The sequence below is a fragment of the Arvicanthis niloticus genome, chromosome 10 (assembly GCF_011762505.2).
Source record: "Arvicanthis niloticus isolate mArvNil1 chromosome 10, mArvNil1.pat.X, whole genome shotgun sequence".
In the NCBI taxonomy this organism is placed as follows: domain Eukaryota; kingdom Metazoa; phylum Chordata; class Mammalia; order Rodentia; family Muridae; genus Arvicanthis; species Arvicanthis niloticus.
In genome coordinates this window covers 15,806,903-15,822,001 of record NC_047667.1, presented here as the reverse complement: position 1 = coordinate 15,822,001, position 15,099 = coordinate 15,806,903, and the positions used below count along the sequence as shown (strand labels likewise).

The 15,099-nt window shown below is 42.8% G+C and overlaps 1 protein-coding gene across 10 annotated transcripts in view; it reads left to right on the top strand.

Moving 5' to 3' along the window:
- Positions 1-15,099, top strand: part of Nckap5 (NCK associated protein 5) — an 887,342-nt gene that overhangs the window by 368,139 nt on the left and 504,104 nt on the right. For all 10 annotated transcript variants that reach the window (XM_076941060.1, XM_076941057.1, XM_076941058.1 and 7 more), the window contains one exon: positions 2,076-2,139. In XM_076941060.1, coding sequence (XP_076797175.1) covers positions 2,076-2,139 — 64 coding nt within the window. The remainder of the gene's footprint in view (positions 1-2,075; positions 2,140-15,099) is intronic.

Sequence of the window (15,099 nt, the reverse complement as noted above, 5' to 3'; positions counted from 1 at the left end):
CACTGAGCTGTCTCTCCAGCCCTACACCATTGGTTTCTTCTGTGGGGACATTATTCTGGATTGGATTCCTAGGAGCTGTTTATCAGAGGCTTCTTTTTTGAGAGTAACATTTTAATTAATTCTTTGAGCATTTCATATGTACAGTCAATGTAGTTTATCATACTCACTCTCTAATTATCACACACACACACCCCGCTAACTTGTTCCAGGTCTATTCCCCCACCAGCTCCTGGCTTCCCGTTTTGAGTTCTTTCTAAAGTTAGTGCAGCTCTCAGACGTTATCAGAGAAGTCTCTTGGTTCAGGAAGTTCTGGTCAGTGCAGAAATTCCAACTGGTCACAGCAAAGAGAATGAGTGTCAGTGGAGTACTGAGCCACAGTGGGATCTCTTTCTCTCCCTCACTTCCTTCCCCATTTCTCCCTCTTTCTCTTATGTACTGTCTTTGTCACTCACACATTCTTTTACACATGTGTGTTGTCTCTGTGTCTCTCTGTCCCCTGCCCCCCTGAGATTGTTGTAGAAGAGAGGAAAGGAAATTATAGTCAGAGGCCAGGGAGGGCCAGAGCAAAATGTGGTTTTCTGGTTAAGAACTACAAAACATAAAGCAGTCAACGTTGCAGCATGCTGGAGGGAAGGGATTCTGTAGAGCTGTTGACAGTGGATGGCTTCTAGGGCCCATGGCACCACACCCACTTTTCCCCATGTGTTGTGGAATTCCAATTCTGATCCTCATGTTTGCAAGGCAAGCACTTCATTGACCTACTTAGCCTAGAAAGCTGGTTTTGTTTCTTTGGTTTTGGTGGTCAGGTGTCTCACAGCCATTGGAGGCAGAAAATTCTTCCTGTCACCAACCTGGGGATGAAGTGTCCCACCTCCCCTGCCAAGCCCCTGTGAATGATCAAAGCTGTAGTGCAAGAGGGATGGAGTGGCATTCAGACACTTCATCTCACTAGGAGGAGAGGGATTTGAGGACAGTCATCACTGAGACTAAGAGCTGGGAAGATGTTGCTAATTACCTCTCTGTCATCTGTTCATTTTTTTTTAAAACTGAAAAGCTGTTCAAAATACATGTATTATCATAAGCATTCTTAACATTTCAGTGACTTGTCTATATATTGGAAGTGTCATTCATTATGAAGAATATGAAATGAATCCCATTATAAAGCATGGACACTAAACCTGATTTAGCATGAATTTATTGTGTGTGTATGTTTACGTGGAGGCCAGAGACTGGCTTTTAGGAGTCATTTCTCCATTTCCGAGTGTGGGTCCCGTGGGTGACAAATCAATCTCAGGCCCCTTGGTTTCCATAGCAAGCACCTTTACCTTCCGGGACATCTCACTGTCTCATGATCTGGTGTTCAAATCTATATTTTTAAAAATTTCTTCAAACTTGAAAAATAATCTGCAGAGTCTTTAGTTTAGACTTTGATGTAAGGAAATCCAGTGTTTGATCCTATTGTATCTCAGCTCAGAGCTCAGTGGTTCACAGCTCAGTGGTTCACTTAGCCACGTTCGCCCTCAGTCTCTTCCCCTCTCTATATATAATATATAATATATATATTATATATTATATATTATATATTCTAATGATATTATATATTCCATATAGAATGATCAGCTCTCAGGCTCATGGGGAACAGACAACATTTCAAGAATGGTGTAGAGTTATGTTTTGTTTGCTTTTAAAATTCAGTTTGCTTATAGAGGGAAAAGAGCAAACAATTAAAAGTCTATAAGCAAAGTCAACACTGAAGTCCTAATGAAATAGCCTCAGCAAGGTAAGCGACAAAGGATATGTGCAAATGAGGTTAGTGGAACACTTGCTTAACCTAGCATTCAATTTCTATTCCTCTATCATGAACTCCAAAACAAAGGAGCCAGCATTGTGATGCTGGACACAGACGATGCCCCAGTGACCAATTACTTTAAATATTTAATCCTAAGTGTGGTGGAGGGAAGGAGAGAAGTAAAGGATGGAGCTCCTTTGGAGACCTCAAAAACATACTTCCTGGCCATTTGAGTGTACCTCAGACCTGTTATCAGTCACCTAATCACTTGCTTTTTCCTCTCCAGGGAGAAGCTGGCTGTGGCCAGGCTGCAGAGAGAAGTTGCCCAAAGGACAAGCCAAGGGGCCATGGTGAGTTTTGGCTTTTCTCCCTTCCTGTGATTCTCCTGTCTGGAGAGCTCTGGCTCCAAAACCATTCAATACCAGCACAGCACATGGAAGACAGATATCTGCTTGCAGCCAACTCCATGATCGTGCCTTTGTAAATGATGTATTTATTTCAGTTTAGGTAGCTTTGCCATGGGAGGTCAGAGAGACACAGACAGATGGGCAAACCACAAGTCCAGATTTGAAACAGTATCTAATATTCAAAGGGTGGAGGGCTGTACTTTGAGAATCTGCATTGGACATTGGACAGTCAGGCCAATTCTGTAAATGCACAAATTTAGATTCCTACATAAGGACAATTGAATATAACTCAACCCTTTTTGTTATTCAAAATGCATTACAGAAAGAACCCCTGGGTGTTTCCTAATGTAATTGCCCTTCATTCGCTCCCTACCCAGTATCTACAGGGTATTTTACCCTGTCCTTTCCAGATTGACTTCTTAGGACAACTGATGTTTTCTTGTGTTTCTGAGGGGTACCCCCCACCAAAAAATCATTACGTATTTTTTTTTTTGTCCATCAAAACTTTTTTTATAAAACCATTTTCTTTGCCTGAGTATCCACTGGGGTGCCACTGTAACATCCGAGGTGACCGTCTGGGTACCCAGGGAGCCTGTGTGAGTGAATTAACTGTTGTTGTAATCTCTGAGAAGAAACTAGCACACTGTTCTTACTCTGCCCCCCTTTTGGCAAGACAGTGGCAGGTGTGTGAATTTTCAGCAGAAGATTCTATTCTCTATGAAAAGGTAGTGGGGTGTTTGTTTGAAGTCCCCCAAAAGCTGCTTCCATTTGATTCCATAAGAGCTAAGTGACAGTTCATCCACCAAGAAGAAGAATTTTGTTACAGGCACTGGTCCCTTGCTTTTATTGATGGGGAATGTAAGAGCCTGGGGTTACAGGCTGTATGCTGAATGTATCTGAAGTGCACAGGGGGCCAGAAATATGCTGACCTAGTTTAGGAAAGGCAAATCACACTGTTGTGCTAGGAGTCAAAACACAGAGAGAATTGGCAAATGGTCAAACAATTTGAGGCAGCTACCCAGAGGTATCTTTGAGCAAGGTTATGAAAGCAAATTGGAAAAGTTTGAGTGGTAAGCTACACTTTCTGTAGCTGGACAGGTCACTGCGGTGTCGACAGCCCTGGAGGGCAGAGAACAACCCTGGCTGTCATTCCTCAGGTAACTTTTACCTTGTGGTTTGAGATAGGGTCACTCACTGGCCTGGAGCTCACAAAGTCAGCTGGGCTGGCTAATCAGCAAGCTCCATGGGTCTGCCTGTCCCCACTTCCCAAGCACTGGGATTATAAATACATCCCACTATGTCTGGGTTTTTAGATGGATTCTGGGATAGAACTCCCAGGTAAGTCCTCATGGCTATGTAGCAAGCATTCATCACACAAGCTTCCTCTTAGTCCAAGAGAGTTTCATTCGTAATAAGCCCTTCATTTTGGAATATTATTAGATCTACACAAACCATACATCTGAAGCCCTTCATCCACCATCCCCCAATATCAACTTCTGGTGTGGCTGTGGTACAATCACCCTAACAGAAAGATCAATTTTGTTGGTTTACTGTAAATCAAATCCCAGACTTTACTAAGCTATCACCATGACCCATCTGTGATCTACAGTCCAATGTAGGACTCTCCATTTCATGGAGAAAGGCTCCTTGTGAACAGCGGGAATGAACCCATGCATGCAGTTTGAACCATACACATACTCAGAATGTTAACCCCAACTTGGGGGTAAGGCTACTCTGGATTCATATCACAGCAGCTATTGTTTACTGTATCCAAGGTAACTGCTTGATGTGAGATTTTTGTTGTTGTTGTTGTTCCATTAAGGAAGGTTTGGAGAGACTAACTTTCAATATCTTGGATATTTTATATTTTTTTCCTAGTTGGTTATGGAAACACACTTCATTGGCTTGCAGTTTCATTTAGTTATTTTCCCCAGTTTGTCTTCCTTCTGACAGATTATTTAACATATGTTCTATTCTGCTGGTTCACTGTATCCTGCCTTTGAGTCTTCAGTGCACCTCAGTTTTTGTTAATGCATAAAGAAGATCCACCTGAACAGTAGAAAGACACCATTCTTATTATCTTGTAAAATAATTCAAATTTTCATTACTTACATGTGTATCTTTGCAAATTCCAATTAGACATGGTTTTGTGTAAGGTAAGATTCGTGTGTGTGTGTGTGTGTGTGTGTGTGTGTGTATGACCTTTGTTATCTCCAGTGTTCCCATCAAACCTGGTCACTGATGGGATTACTTATACATTGCCACTGAAAGCCCTGTGTATAAGGTCATCCCGTATAAAGGAAAGGAGAACAATGGAATTTTCTTTTTAGAATATTTATTTTATTTGTATGAGTGCTTTGCTTATATATGTGTGTATGTGTGTTGTATATATGTATGTATATATGTAATGTATGCACATATGTGCCACATGCATGCCTGGTAGCTGGGAAGGTCAGAAGAGGGGGATTGGATGCTAATGGATGGTTATTGGCCACCATTAGGGTACTGGGAACTGCATCTGATGCCTTTTGCAAAAATAACAAGTGTTCTTAACCACTGAGCCATCTTTCCAGCCCTAGAAACTCACCCTAAAATGTGTACTTGGTGTGGGAGTAGAGAAACATTTATTCACTTCAGGAGAGACTATCAGTTGGTGAAACCACTATCCCAGTCATATGGAATATCCTCAAGGGACTAATACTACACCTCCCCAGCCTCCCACTCTGGGGTATCCAAAGGACTCTTAAGTCAGCACACTACATGGGTATTTGCACATCCAGGCTTATTGCTGCATTATTCACAATCATGGGGGAATGGGACCAGTCTAGGTGTCCATCAGCAGATGAACAGATAAAGAAAACATGCTCCAGACACATAATGTTCTTTCAGCTCTGGTGAAAAGTGAAATCATGACATTTGCAGGAAAACAGATACAGCTGGAAATCATTGTAACCTAGACACATAGACAAATAACATTTTACTTTAAATGCAGAACTTAAATTTAAAGGTGTGTGTGTGTGTGTGTGTGTGTGTGTGTGTGTGTGTGTGTGTCTGTATTTGTCTGTATGTTACGGAACTGGAGGAACTGGAGAGGAGATCATGATGGGAAAAGAAGAAAACCGATAGGTCAGGGAAATGAAACCATGTGATAAGAAAGTAGAAGGAAGAAAGCCAGCCAGAGTGGGGCACAGACATGGGGTGGGGTGGTGGGGAAGGGAAATGAATGAAAGAAAGATAATGACATAGTATGGAGATGGTGAAACTCTACTGCTTTCCCCAGTTGTGAATGAAGGCTTTATAAAGCATTGATAAAGAATATTAAGGGGCTAGAGAGATAGCTCATTTATTAAATTGTTTGTCATACCAGCTGTAGGACATGGGTTCGAGCCTCAAAACCCATATAAAATCCTGGGTATGCTTGTGTACGCCAGTATTGAAACTCTGAGGATGTGGAGACAGAGGGATTGTTGAGTTACAGTGACAAGCCATTTTAGCCCACTTGACCAATTCAGGTTCACTAAGAGACTCTGTATTAAAAAAACGGAGGTGGCAATCTCAAGAGGGCTTAGCAGATGAAGGCGCTTACCACCAGTTAAGACAACCTGAGTTTATCCCCAGAGCCCACATTGTATAAGGAGATCATAGATTCCTGTCCTCGACCTCCAAGCATGCACTGTAGCATACAGAACGTCAATAACAAATGTAGTCATGGAGAGTTTTGGTGACTGATCTCTTGCCAACATTGAGGACGGCTATGATTGTAGCTGTTGCAGTTAATGTGATAGCGGTTCCCAGTGGTTTGCCTCTCCTTTCCTTTCCAATAAAGATGTTGTCTGCTTACAATCCACTTGATAAGTAAGCACTTACACATCTGCTAGATTATTTTGTCTATTTGAAGGAGCAACAACTGCTTTCCCTCTTTGTCCAGTTGTGTGTGTGTATGTCTCAACACAATACGTGTGGCCTGTTTCTCTCACTCTTTTATGTGCCTACTCCTTATAAAGAATGATACCTTTGGATAACTGGAAACATTTTAATATTGAATTTTTTAAATTTAACGTCAGTAGTTTCTGTACTTGCAGAACTTGTGCCCATTTTATGTTTATAAACATTACGCTGTTTTTCCTCTGCATGGAAAACGGATGTGTTTAGGTTAGCGACCCATAGGTCCTGAAATGCTGTCTGTGATAAGTGTGACAGGTTGACATGCACTTTAAGCTGTGTCAGTACTCACATATGACAGTTAAAAAATGGTCTCCTTTGAATTTCCATGTCAAAATTTGCTGAAAACCATTTCCCTCTATACATGCAAATCTGTACCCAACTTTGGCTTTATAAATTAATTTAAAAATATGTATTATTTATTTATTTATTTATTTATTTGTGTGTGTGTGTGTGTGTGTGTGTGTGTGTGTGTGTATGTCTCCCTGCCACTGAGTTAAAAAGCAGTAAGAGCTCTTGATGGCCGAGCCATCTCTTCTAGCCCTGCCTTTGAGTTTTGTCCCTTTGATCTATTTCTTTCTCCTTTGACAGCACTGGACTGTTTGATTGCTGTTACTGCCTCGTAAGACTAAAAATCAGGCAGTGTGAGTCTCCTGACTTTGTTGTTTCCTTGACTTCATCATATCCCAAGTCCCTCTATTTCCCACATAGTAGTAGAGTCAGCTGGCCGGTTTTCTGAAGGAATGCCCCAAGGCTTACTAAGAATGATACTGAGTATTTAGATGACTGTGGGCAGGGGTGACATCTGTCTTCAGGATCAGGGCTTTCATTTTAGGCATTGGCTCTTAGTTTTGTCTTAATCCTAAATCCTAAAGAAAATGTTGACTTTTTTTTTTTTTTTTTTTTTTTTTTTTTTTTTTAATGCTGCCAGTTAACCACGGTAAATGTGGGCCACAGGCTCTGACCCTGCATGTGAGTCATGCTCCTCTTTTGAGTTCACCTTCCATGACACTCACAGTTGTGGGGACCTGTGTGCCACTGGTCTTACAGTCCCTGGATGCCCCTGGATCAGACCTGAGCATGGGAAGTCATGGCTGCCCCGTGGGGCTGCTCTTTAGCTCGTCCTTCCCTGGGGACCTTGGGGATGTTTTAATCATTCCCTGGAGTCTCCTTTGTGTTCTGACTCTTTTTGCAGAAGCCTGGAACTTTAATTCCTTTATCTTTTTTAAAGATAAGGGAACAAACTGGGACGTGATAGGCAGAAGCCAGAAAGGGCAAGGAGCAGCAGGAATTGGCCTCCCCACCTCTGGAAGGAAAGCAGGTCCCTGCCAAAAACACTGTTTTCAATTAGATAAAAATGCATTTGATTTGTGCTACATCATGTTCGCTGACCCTGCCCTTGGTGGCTCGATGGTGTGTAAGTGGACCTATACAGCTCTAAGTAAGATCAAGTTTAAATCTAGAGTAACTGTCTTCAGACCATTTCCAGAGTTCATGCTAGTTTCATTGATTTTAGGGGCAAGTGTTGTGTCACACTATTTTTCACACACACACACACACACACACACACACACACACACACACACACACACACACGCCAGATAGGGAGCCCACATTCCAAAGTACGGGTATCACCAAACTCCTTTATGGAATTAATTGCAGGAATATGGGTGAAGGGTTGTTACTACAGGTAACCCTGTGTAGCCAAAGCTTACCACAGCAGATGTGACAGCACATAAAGGCCAGGAGATGAGACCATACTGCAGTCTACAGGCAGCTTAACAGGATGGAGAACATCTGTTCAGGTGAGTCAGTTGGCCTAAGCTCCATCCAGGGACTTCAGGCTGATCTCTGAGCCTTCTTTGTAGTCTGGCTTGTCTGAAAATGGCTTTCAGCATATTTACTATTTACTGTTGCAGGGAAGGGCCTAGTGAATGTGATCCATTTCAGGAACTTCCTGAAGCTATTTTGAATTGTTTATGTCTTAAGAAAATTTCCTGGGAGATGGAATGTTTCGATCTGGGAGGAAACTGCTACACAACAGGCAGAGACAGAGCCGAGGTTAGATTTCATTTTTATCTAAGTGTATACTGGGAACACAATAGTGTGCGTGCGTGTGTGTGTGTGTGTGTGTACATATACACCTATACATATATAATACAGATGTGTGCATAGGTGGTTATATATGCATATTCAAAATTCTTACTTGAAAGCAGTGAATTCACTGACAGGTTAACCATAGCAACTATAATCACAAATTCATTTTATATATAGGACATTAGGACATCCCCAGTTTGCTTAATTTTCTCCAAAAGTATTGGTATGTTAAGGAAACTACCCTTTTAAAGGTAATTAGCAATTTGATTGGAAATTTCCCTTTTCCACCAAAGGCTGGAATGCATCCAAATGACACAGCAGTCATAATTCCTGGCTGCCTTTCATTTTGTTACTTCCTTTAGCAAGCACCCCCATGTGTACTTCAGTACACAGCAGCTAAAGGAAGTCACAGGTGTCCAGCAGCAAAGGAAGGAATGGGGGAAAGGAGGAGGAAGTCAGGCCATTTGCAGGAAAATTGTCACAACTGTGATGACCGTATAATGAATTAAGCTGGTCTCAGAGGCAGCGATGAGGTTTTTCTCTGTCTTCCCTCTTTTTCGTTCCTCTAAGTGTCTATATTAGGTGGTAATGGATGTCCTCCAACTTCTGTTGGGTCAAGGTGGTGATATTACTTTCCTCATGGTCCTACTTTTAACCCACCTATACTGTTAACACTTAGAATGAGTTTTCTGTAGGCAGCACACGGCTGGATCATTTTCTAAAATCCATCTACAAATCAGATTTTAGTTTTAGTTATGTGTGCATGTTTGCATCTGTGTGTATGTCTAGGAGTCTTCTGAGGCCAGAAGAGGGTATTGGATCCCCTAGAACTGGAGTTATAGGCAGTTGTGTACCACCCAGTGTGGATGCTGCGATGTAGGCCCAGGCCTTTAGCCAGAGCAGCAAGTGCTCTCTAAACCACTGAGCCATCTCTCTGGCCTCAAATTGGAGTTTTGAATTGGCATTTAGAGGTCATCTGCTGTCAGCCCAGCTACTAATGTCTCATAGCTTATGTCTCCTCTTTTTGTTGTTCTTGTTTTCATTCTCCCGTCTTACATTTTATCATTTCTCCCTACTGCTATCCTGCACTATCCTGTGGGTGTTGAAACAGCTTTAGTATCGCTTTTGGTTTATTTATATCATTCTTTGAGTGAGTCTGTGTGGACGTCTTTTCTAGTGTATTCTCAAGTTATAATCTCACAGACATAGCTCTGTTGCAGTTCCAATTAATCCTGCTCGACAGCACTGCTTGTTCCTCACTACCTGCTCAATTCCTGAATGACACACACACACAGACACACACACAGACACACAGACACATACACAGACACACACACAGACACACACACAGACAAACACAGAGGCACACAAACAGAGACACACACAGACGCACACACACAGACACACACAGACACACACACAGACATACAGACACATACACAGACACACACACAGACACACACACAGACAAACACAGAGGCACACAAACAGAGACACACACAGATGCACACACAGAGACACACACAGACACACACACAGACACACACACAGACGCACACACACAGACACACACACACAGACACACATATACACAGACACATACATAGAAACATACACACACACAGCCTTATATTTTAGGATGCTCAGTAGCTCAATGGCTGGGCCACTCCCAAACCTACACTTGGCTAGCACCTCCCCTCCGATATTTCTTAGTTATTACTAAAATCTGTATTTCATCTTTGCTGCCCTAGACCCAGTTGGGGAGGAGGGAGGTCTCAGGCTGAGCTTCCCTAGCTCTTACATGGGGTCTGCTCTCTTCTGCAACTCTCGGGCTTGGACCATACTCCTTTCCCTGCAGGGCCTTTTTAAAATCCTTCCTCTCCCAATCTCCTTGCCCACTAATCCTAAAGTCCCGCCTCTGTCTCCCTGCCCAGACATTGGCCACCAGCAACTTCATTTACCAATCAGAATCCACTGGAGGCAGGGACCCCCAACATCTTATATGTGGATTCTCGTGCAATTTTGGGAACCCAGTTAACACATTACAAGTGTTAGACCAAGTCCACAACATAGCTCACTGATGATCAGAAAGCACTGGAGAAATTTCATTCTTCTGCCTCTCCCTCCCCTCTCCCATTTATAATGTAAAGTCTTGATTTTCTTCCACATTCATTTAGAAACATGTCACATGGTGTTGTTATTTTTGCTTAAACTGTCTAACGCTTTTGAAAACACTGAGGCTTCTGTAGTAATTCAAGTTCTTCTTTCTTACTGCTGTTTTAGGATTCTTTCTTTTAGAGAAAGGCCACTTGTATAAATAAGTATTGTCTGTCCTTCTTTCCTTCCTTCCTTCCTTCCTTCCTTCCTTCCTTCCTTCCTTCCTTCCCTGCCTCCCTCTTTCTTTTCTTCCTTCCTCTTTTCTTCCCTTTCCTCATTTCTTTCTCAGAATCATGTAGCCCAGGCTAGTACAGTCTTTTCTATGTAGTGAGGGCTAGCCTTGAACTCCTGTTTCTGCCTTTACTCCCTAGGTGTTGGGATGACAGGTAAGCATCATTACTCCCCACTATCATGTTATCTTTATTGTGCTTTCTGTACACCGCTTGATGTTCTAGCATATACTGTGACTGCTATGGCCAAGCAAGTTAACATCGATGGCCTTTAATTTAGTACATCTTAGCATAGAGGTTTTGGTAATTTCTCACACAAACACAGTCATTTTAAATATCTACCTACCACTCTCCCACTTTCCATTTTGAAAGAACATGGATCAGGACAAGACATACTAAAACCAAGTTTTCACCACAAAGGAGATTTTCCCCAGAGGGACAAATGGACAGGGAATAAAAGACAAAGGCAGGAGACAGAGGGTGGGGAAGAAGGAGGCAGGGATACTTGCCTGAGAGCAAGAAAAGACTACTTCTGGATAGAGAGGAGGCACATGTGACCCAAAGACAAATGGCAATTTAAACAGAAAAAGGAAAACCTGTGTTAGGATGAATTGCTTGGTTTTGATTGGGCTTATTAATTAGGGCAGTCAAAAGGAAGCTTTTGATTGCTAGACTTTAGTATTTTGGTAGCTGGACCTTGGTGGTCAGCCTCAGGAGGAGGAAGTGCCCAAATAAGGAAATAGAACATGGGGGCTAGCCTTAGGAATATAATCTAACACTTTAGCAGGGCAGAGGGAATGGGGGAAGGCCATGGCCTGCCAGAGCCATGTTTGCCATGCTTTGACACTTTACTCTTTGTGTATGTGTACTAAGAGAACCAAAGTCTGTTAGCAAGATTCCCATTCTCAGTGGAATATTATGAAAAATTGTCCTCATGCTTCTATAAAAGATCTAGCTTTGTTGAGCCAGTCCAACTGCAGGTTTGTATCACTCCCTCTTCTCATATCTCACTTTTCCTACCCCAGGCACCTGCCATTCTACACTCAGTGTTTTCAGTGTTGTGTAGATGCCACCTGTAACTGGTATCATCTAGATTTTCCTCCCCGTGTCTAGCTTGTTTTACTGAAACCCACATCACCCATTAATCCACATTGTCACAAGTGGTAAGATCCGGTTCTCCTTATGGGCTTCTTACTATTCACACTGTATACTTTTTAAGTGTTTTTTTTTTTTTTAAATTATTTTTATTTTTCACTTGTGTGTCTGTACATCTGTCTGCATGCCTGTGTGTTTGTGTATATGCGTGCCTGCCTGTGGGTGCTTGAAGAAGCCAGAAGATGGTTTCACAGCTCATGGAGAGAAGTTACAGGTGCATGCGAGAGACATGTGGTTCAGGGAATGGACTGCAGCAGCCGCTCTTTGCAGCTGGGCAGGCTCTCCAGCTCCCGTTGGCTCATTTTCCATTACTCTGCCATCGAGTTCACCCCGTCTTGCCACTCCCCTGGTTCTGCTCCTCATCCATTTCTTGGCCTTTGTGTTTCAGGAAGTGAATTTCTTTTCACTATTGTATTTCCACTTTGTTCCTAGTTATATCTTTATTTCTGTGCTAAGGCTTCCTTTCCTCACTCATAGGGATTTAGGATTTTGTTGAACTATGACCATAACCAATCATGGGAGCATTTGAGTCGTGACTGCCTTTAATCCCTCTCCTTGGCAAACCCAGCGTTTACTGTTCTTTCAGTTACCGCCAACCACATTTCCTCACTCCCTTCTGGGTGTTGATATCTGTGTGATGAGAAATTCTTTGGTTTCATGGGCACCGGAATATTTGTGTCAGGAGACCCTGATTTCAGTATTTTGCTCTCCTGGTGTCTGCTGACTGCTCACCAGGAAGCAAGAGGTATCCGTCTGGAGAGCCAGCTCAGATTCCCCAGCAGCTTCTATGGCACAGAGGTGAGAGGTTTCTCATGATTACTGGAGAAGGACTGGACATTTGCCTCTCAAGATGGCCCCCTCTGGCTCACCTTGGATGGGAAGGCAGGAATGCTTTGTTACTGTGGCCTCTGTGGCCTCTGACATGATTGGTGAGGAGCCTTACAACCCACAAGCAATGACAAAAAAACCATCTCCCCACTATGTATCCTACCAAGCAGTATATGGGTTAGACAGTAGCTCTCCACTGCCAATGGAGAGGGGAAAGTCCACACTGTGTGTGTTTGTGTGTACACCTTTGTATGTATAGCCCAGAACATTGTCCATCATTTTTTTTTTGAAATAGGATTTTTTTTTACTGTCCCAGAGCTCACCAAGTAGGCTAATCTAGGCTGTCTGGCCAGGAAGGCCCAGGGATCTATTAGGCTCTGCCTCATCAGCACTGGGATTATAAGAATGTACCACCAAACTGAACTACTTAAACATTTTTCTACTTATTTATTTTAGTGTGTATGTGTGTAGGAGTGCACATGGGCCATCATGCCTTTATAGAGTCAGTGGACAGCTCGTGCGAGATGGGTCTTCCTTCCACTGTGTGTCTCCTGGCTGTCAGGCTCACATTGTCAGGTTAGAAATATAAGCACCATCAAGGCAGCTCCCAGGCCAGTTAAGAATCATTTATTTTACCAGTGTGTGTGTGGTGTGTGTGTGGTGTGTGTGTGTGTATGTGTGTGGTGTGTGTGTGGTGTGTCTTTGTGGATGTGGGTACCCGCAGAGGCCAAGAGAACGTACCGCACCTGTACTTAGTAGCCAGTTCTGCTGCCTAATGCAGATGCTGAACCAAACTTAGGTCCTCTGAAAGAGCCATGTGTGTGCTCAATAGCCACTGAGCCGTCTGCCCCAGCGCACGTGAGGATTTTCTTTTGTTGATACCACTCTCATGTTTGTATTGGGGATGTCTCATACTACCCCTCCCAAGTAAGGAAATCTCAACTGCAAATGACATATCCTCCAAGTACAGACTTCAAAGATAAACCACCACTCTCTTACAGACTTGCAGTGTGGAAGCAGATTGGAAAAGAACACAGCTATGTAGATATGGGGCGTCACATCAGGGAGGAGCTTCTTCGTTTTGTTTTCAGCTTGGATGGCACTGGTACAGGCCCACATTCTGAGGGCACTTCTGTGAAGTGAGGCCGAGAGAAGCCACAAATGAATGGCCTGGGCGTCTCCTGACAGCCACTCCCACCTTCATCTTCGAAATTTGATTCAGTTGTTGCTTCCAGGATCAAGGGTTTGATTCAATCCCCATTTCCTGGCACACAGATATTTTCTTCATTTTCTTTGCTTGCTTTTCCATGGCAATGAACCCTGCAGGGTCTGAATCATTATGAGCCCAGCCAAACGGTATTGCCTGCGGGAATGCAGCGTGCTGACTCGTGGGTGAAGCCTCTTATGCCACATGTAAGGAAGAAAAATGTCTCCTGCGTTATTCAGATTCTCAAGGTGTTCCTTCTGCTTATTTCCAAGCCCAAATCATCTGTTCTCTGAATGGTTGAGTTGAAAAACATCATAAATTTTGAAGAGCTGTATTTGAACCAGCACATTTTCTTGTCCTATTGTGAAGTTATGGATTTCTTAACTATTCCTGTGATGGATTTCTTCTGGGGTGCTGTGGTACCTCGTTTTCATGGCAAGGAACTAATTAGGCAGCATGACTGGTACAGGCTTACGTGTAATTACATCTAGCATGTAGATTTCAGAACTCCAATTTAGGGGCACGGGGTTGAGCTTAAAAACAGTCAATGAACAAAGAGATTTTTTACTGGTAAGAGAGACTGTGTAAAAGAGACCTAGCCTCACATGTAAGGTAAGCATAATTTAAATGCTTTAAAAGATTCTGTTGATGCGTGTATATTCACTTATGGTTGTTTTACACACATTCAGATGTGATAAAATCCCAAACCATTTAAAGGCAAATCCATAGTTCTTTTGTTCCTCAGGTGTTTTACCACAAAAGGATTCGAGAGAAACAAAAAACGGCTGCCACGTGGAAATGTTTCAAACTTGGGAGTCATTGTTCTGCAGTTCTAGAGTGGAGTCAAAAGTCCAAGTGCCGTGCTTAGGGAAAGGACCTTGAATAGCAGTCTTTCCAAACAACACAGCCCATGTGTGTGCAAACATGAATCCGAGTGTATTCAGTAAAGGGCACTGGCAGTTTCGTAGGTTATTCTATTCTCTTAATGCTCAGCACATTAAAAAGGTGGTTCCATCTGTTACTTTCTGTTGCTAACAAAGGGGAATTGTTTTGATCAATGTCCTTGTAATTCTGAGGCTTGGTATAAAACAAATCACAGTGTTCGGGCTCTTCACTGATTGGGGTTAAAGTGATACACTGCGCTTTTTATGGTGACTTGGATCTCACTGGCTGGGCACCCAGGACTTTGATTTGGCTGATTACCTGCTGTGGCTTAAGTGATGCACAACAATTATTGGTGCTTCCTGGTCACAGTGGCCCATTCCACACCTGCACCCTTTTGTTGGG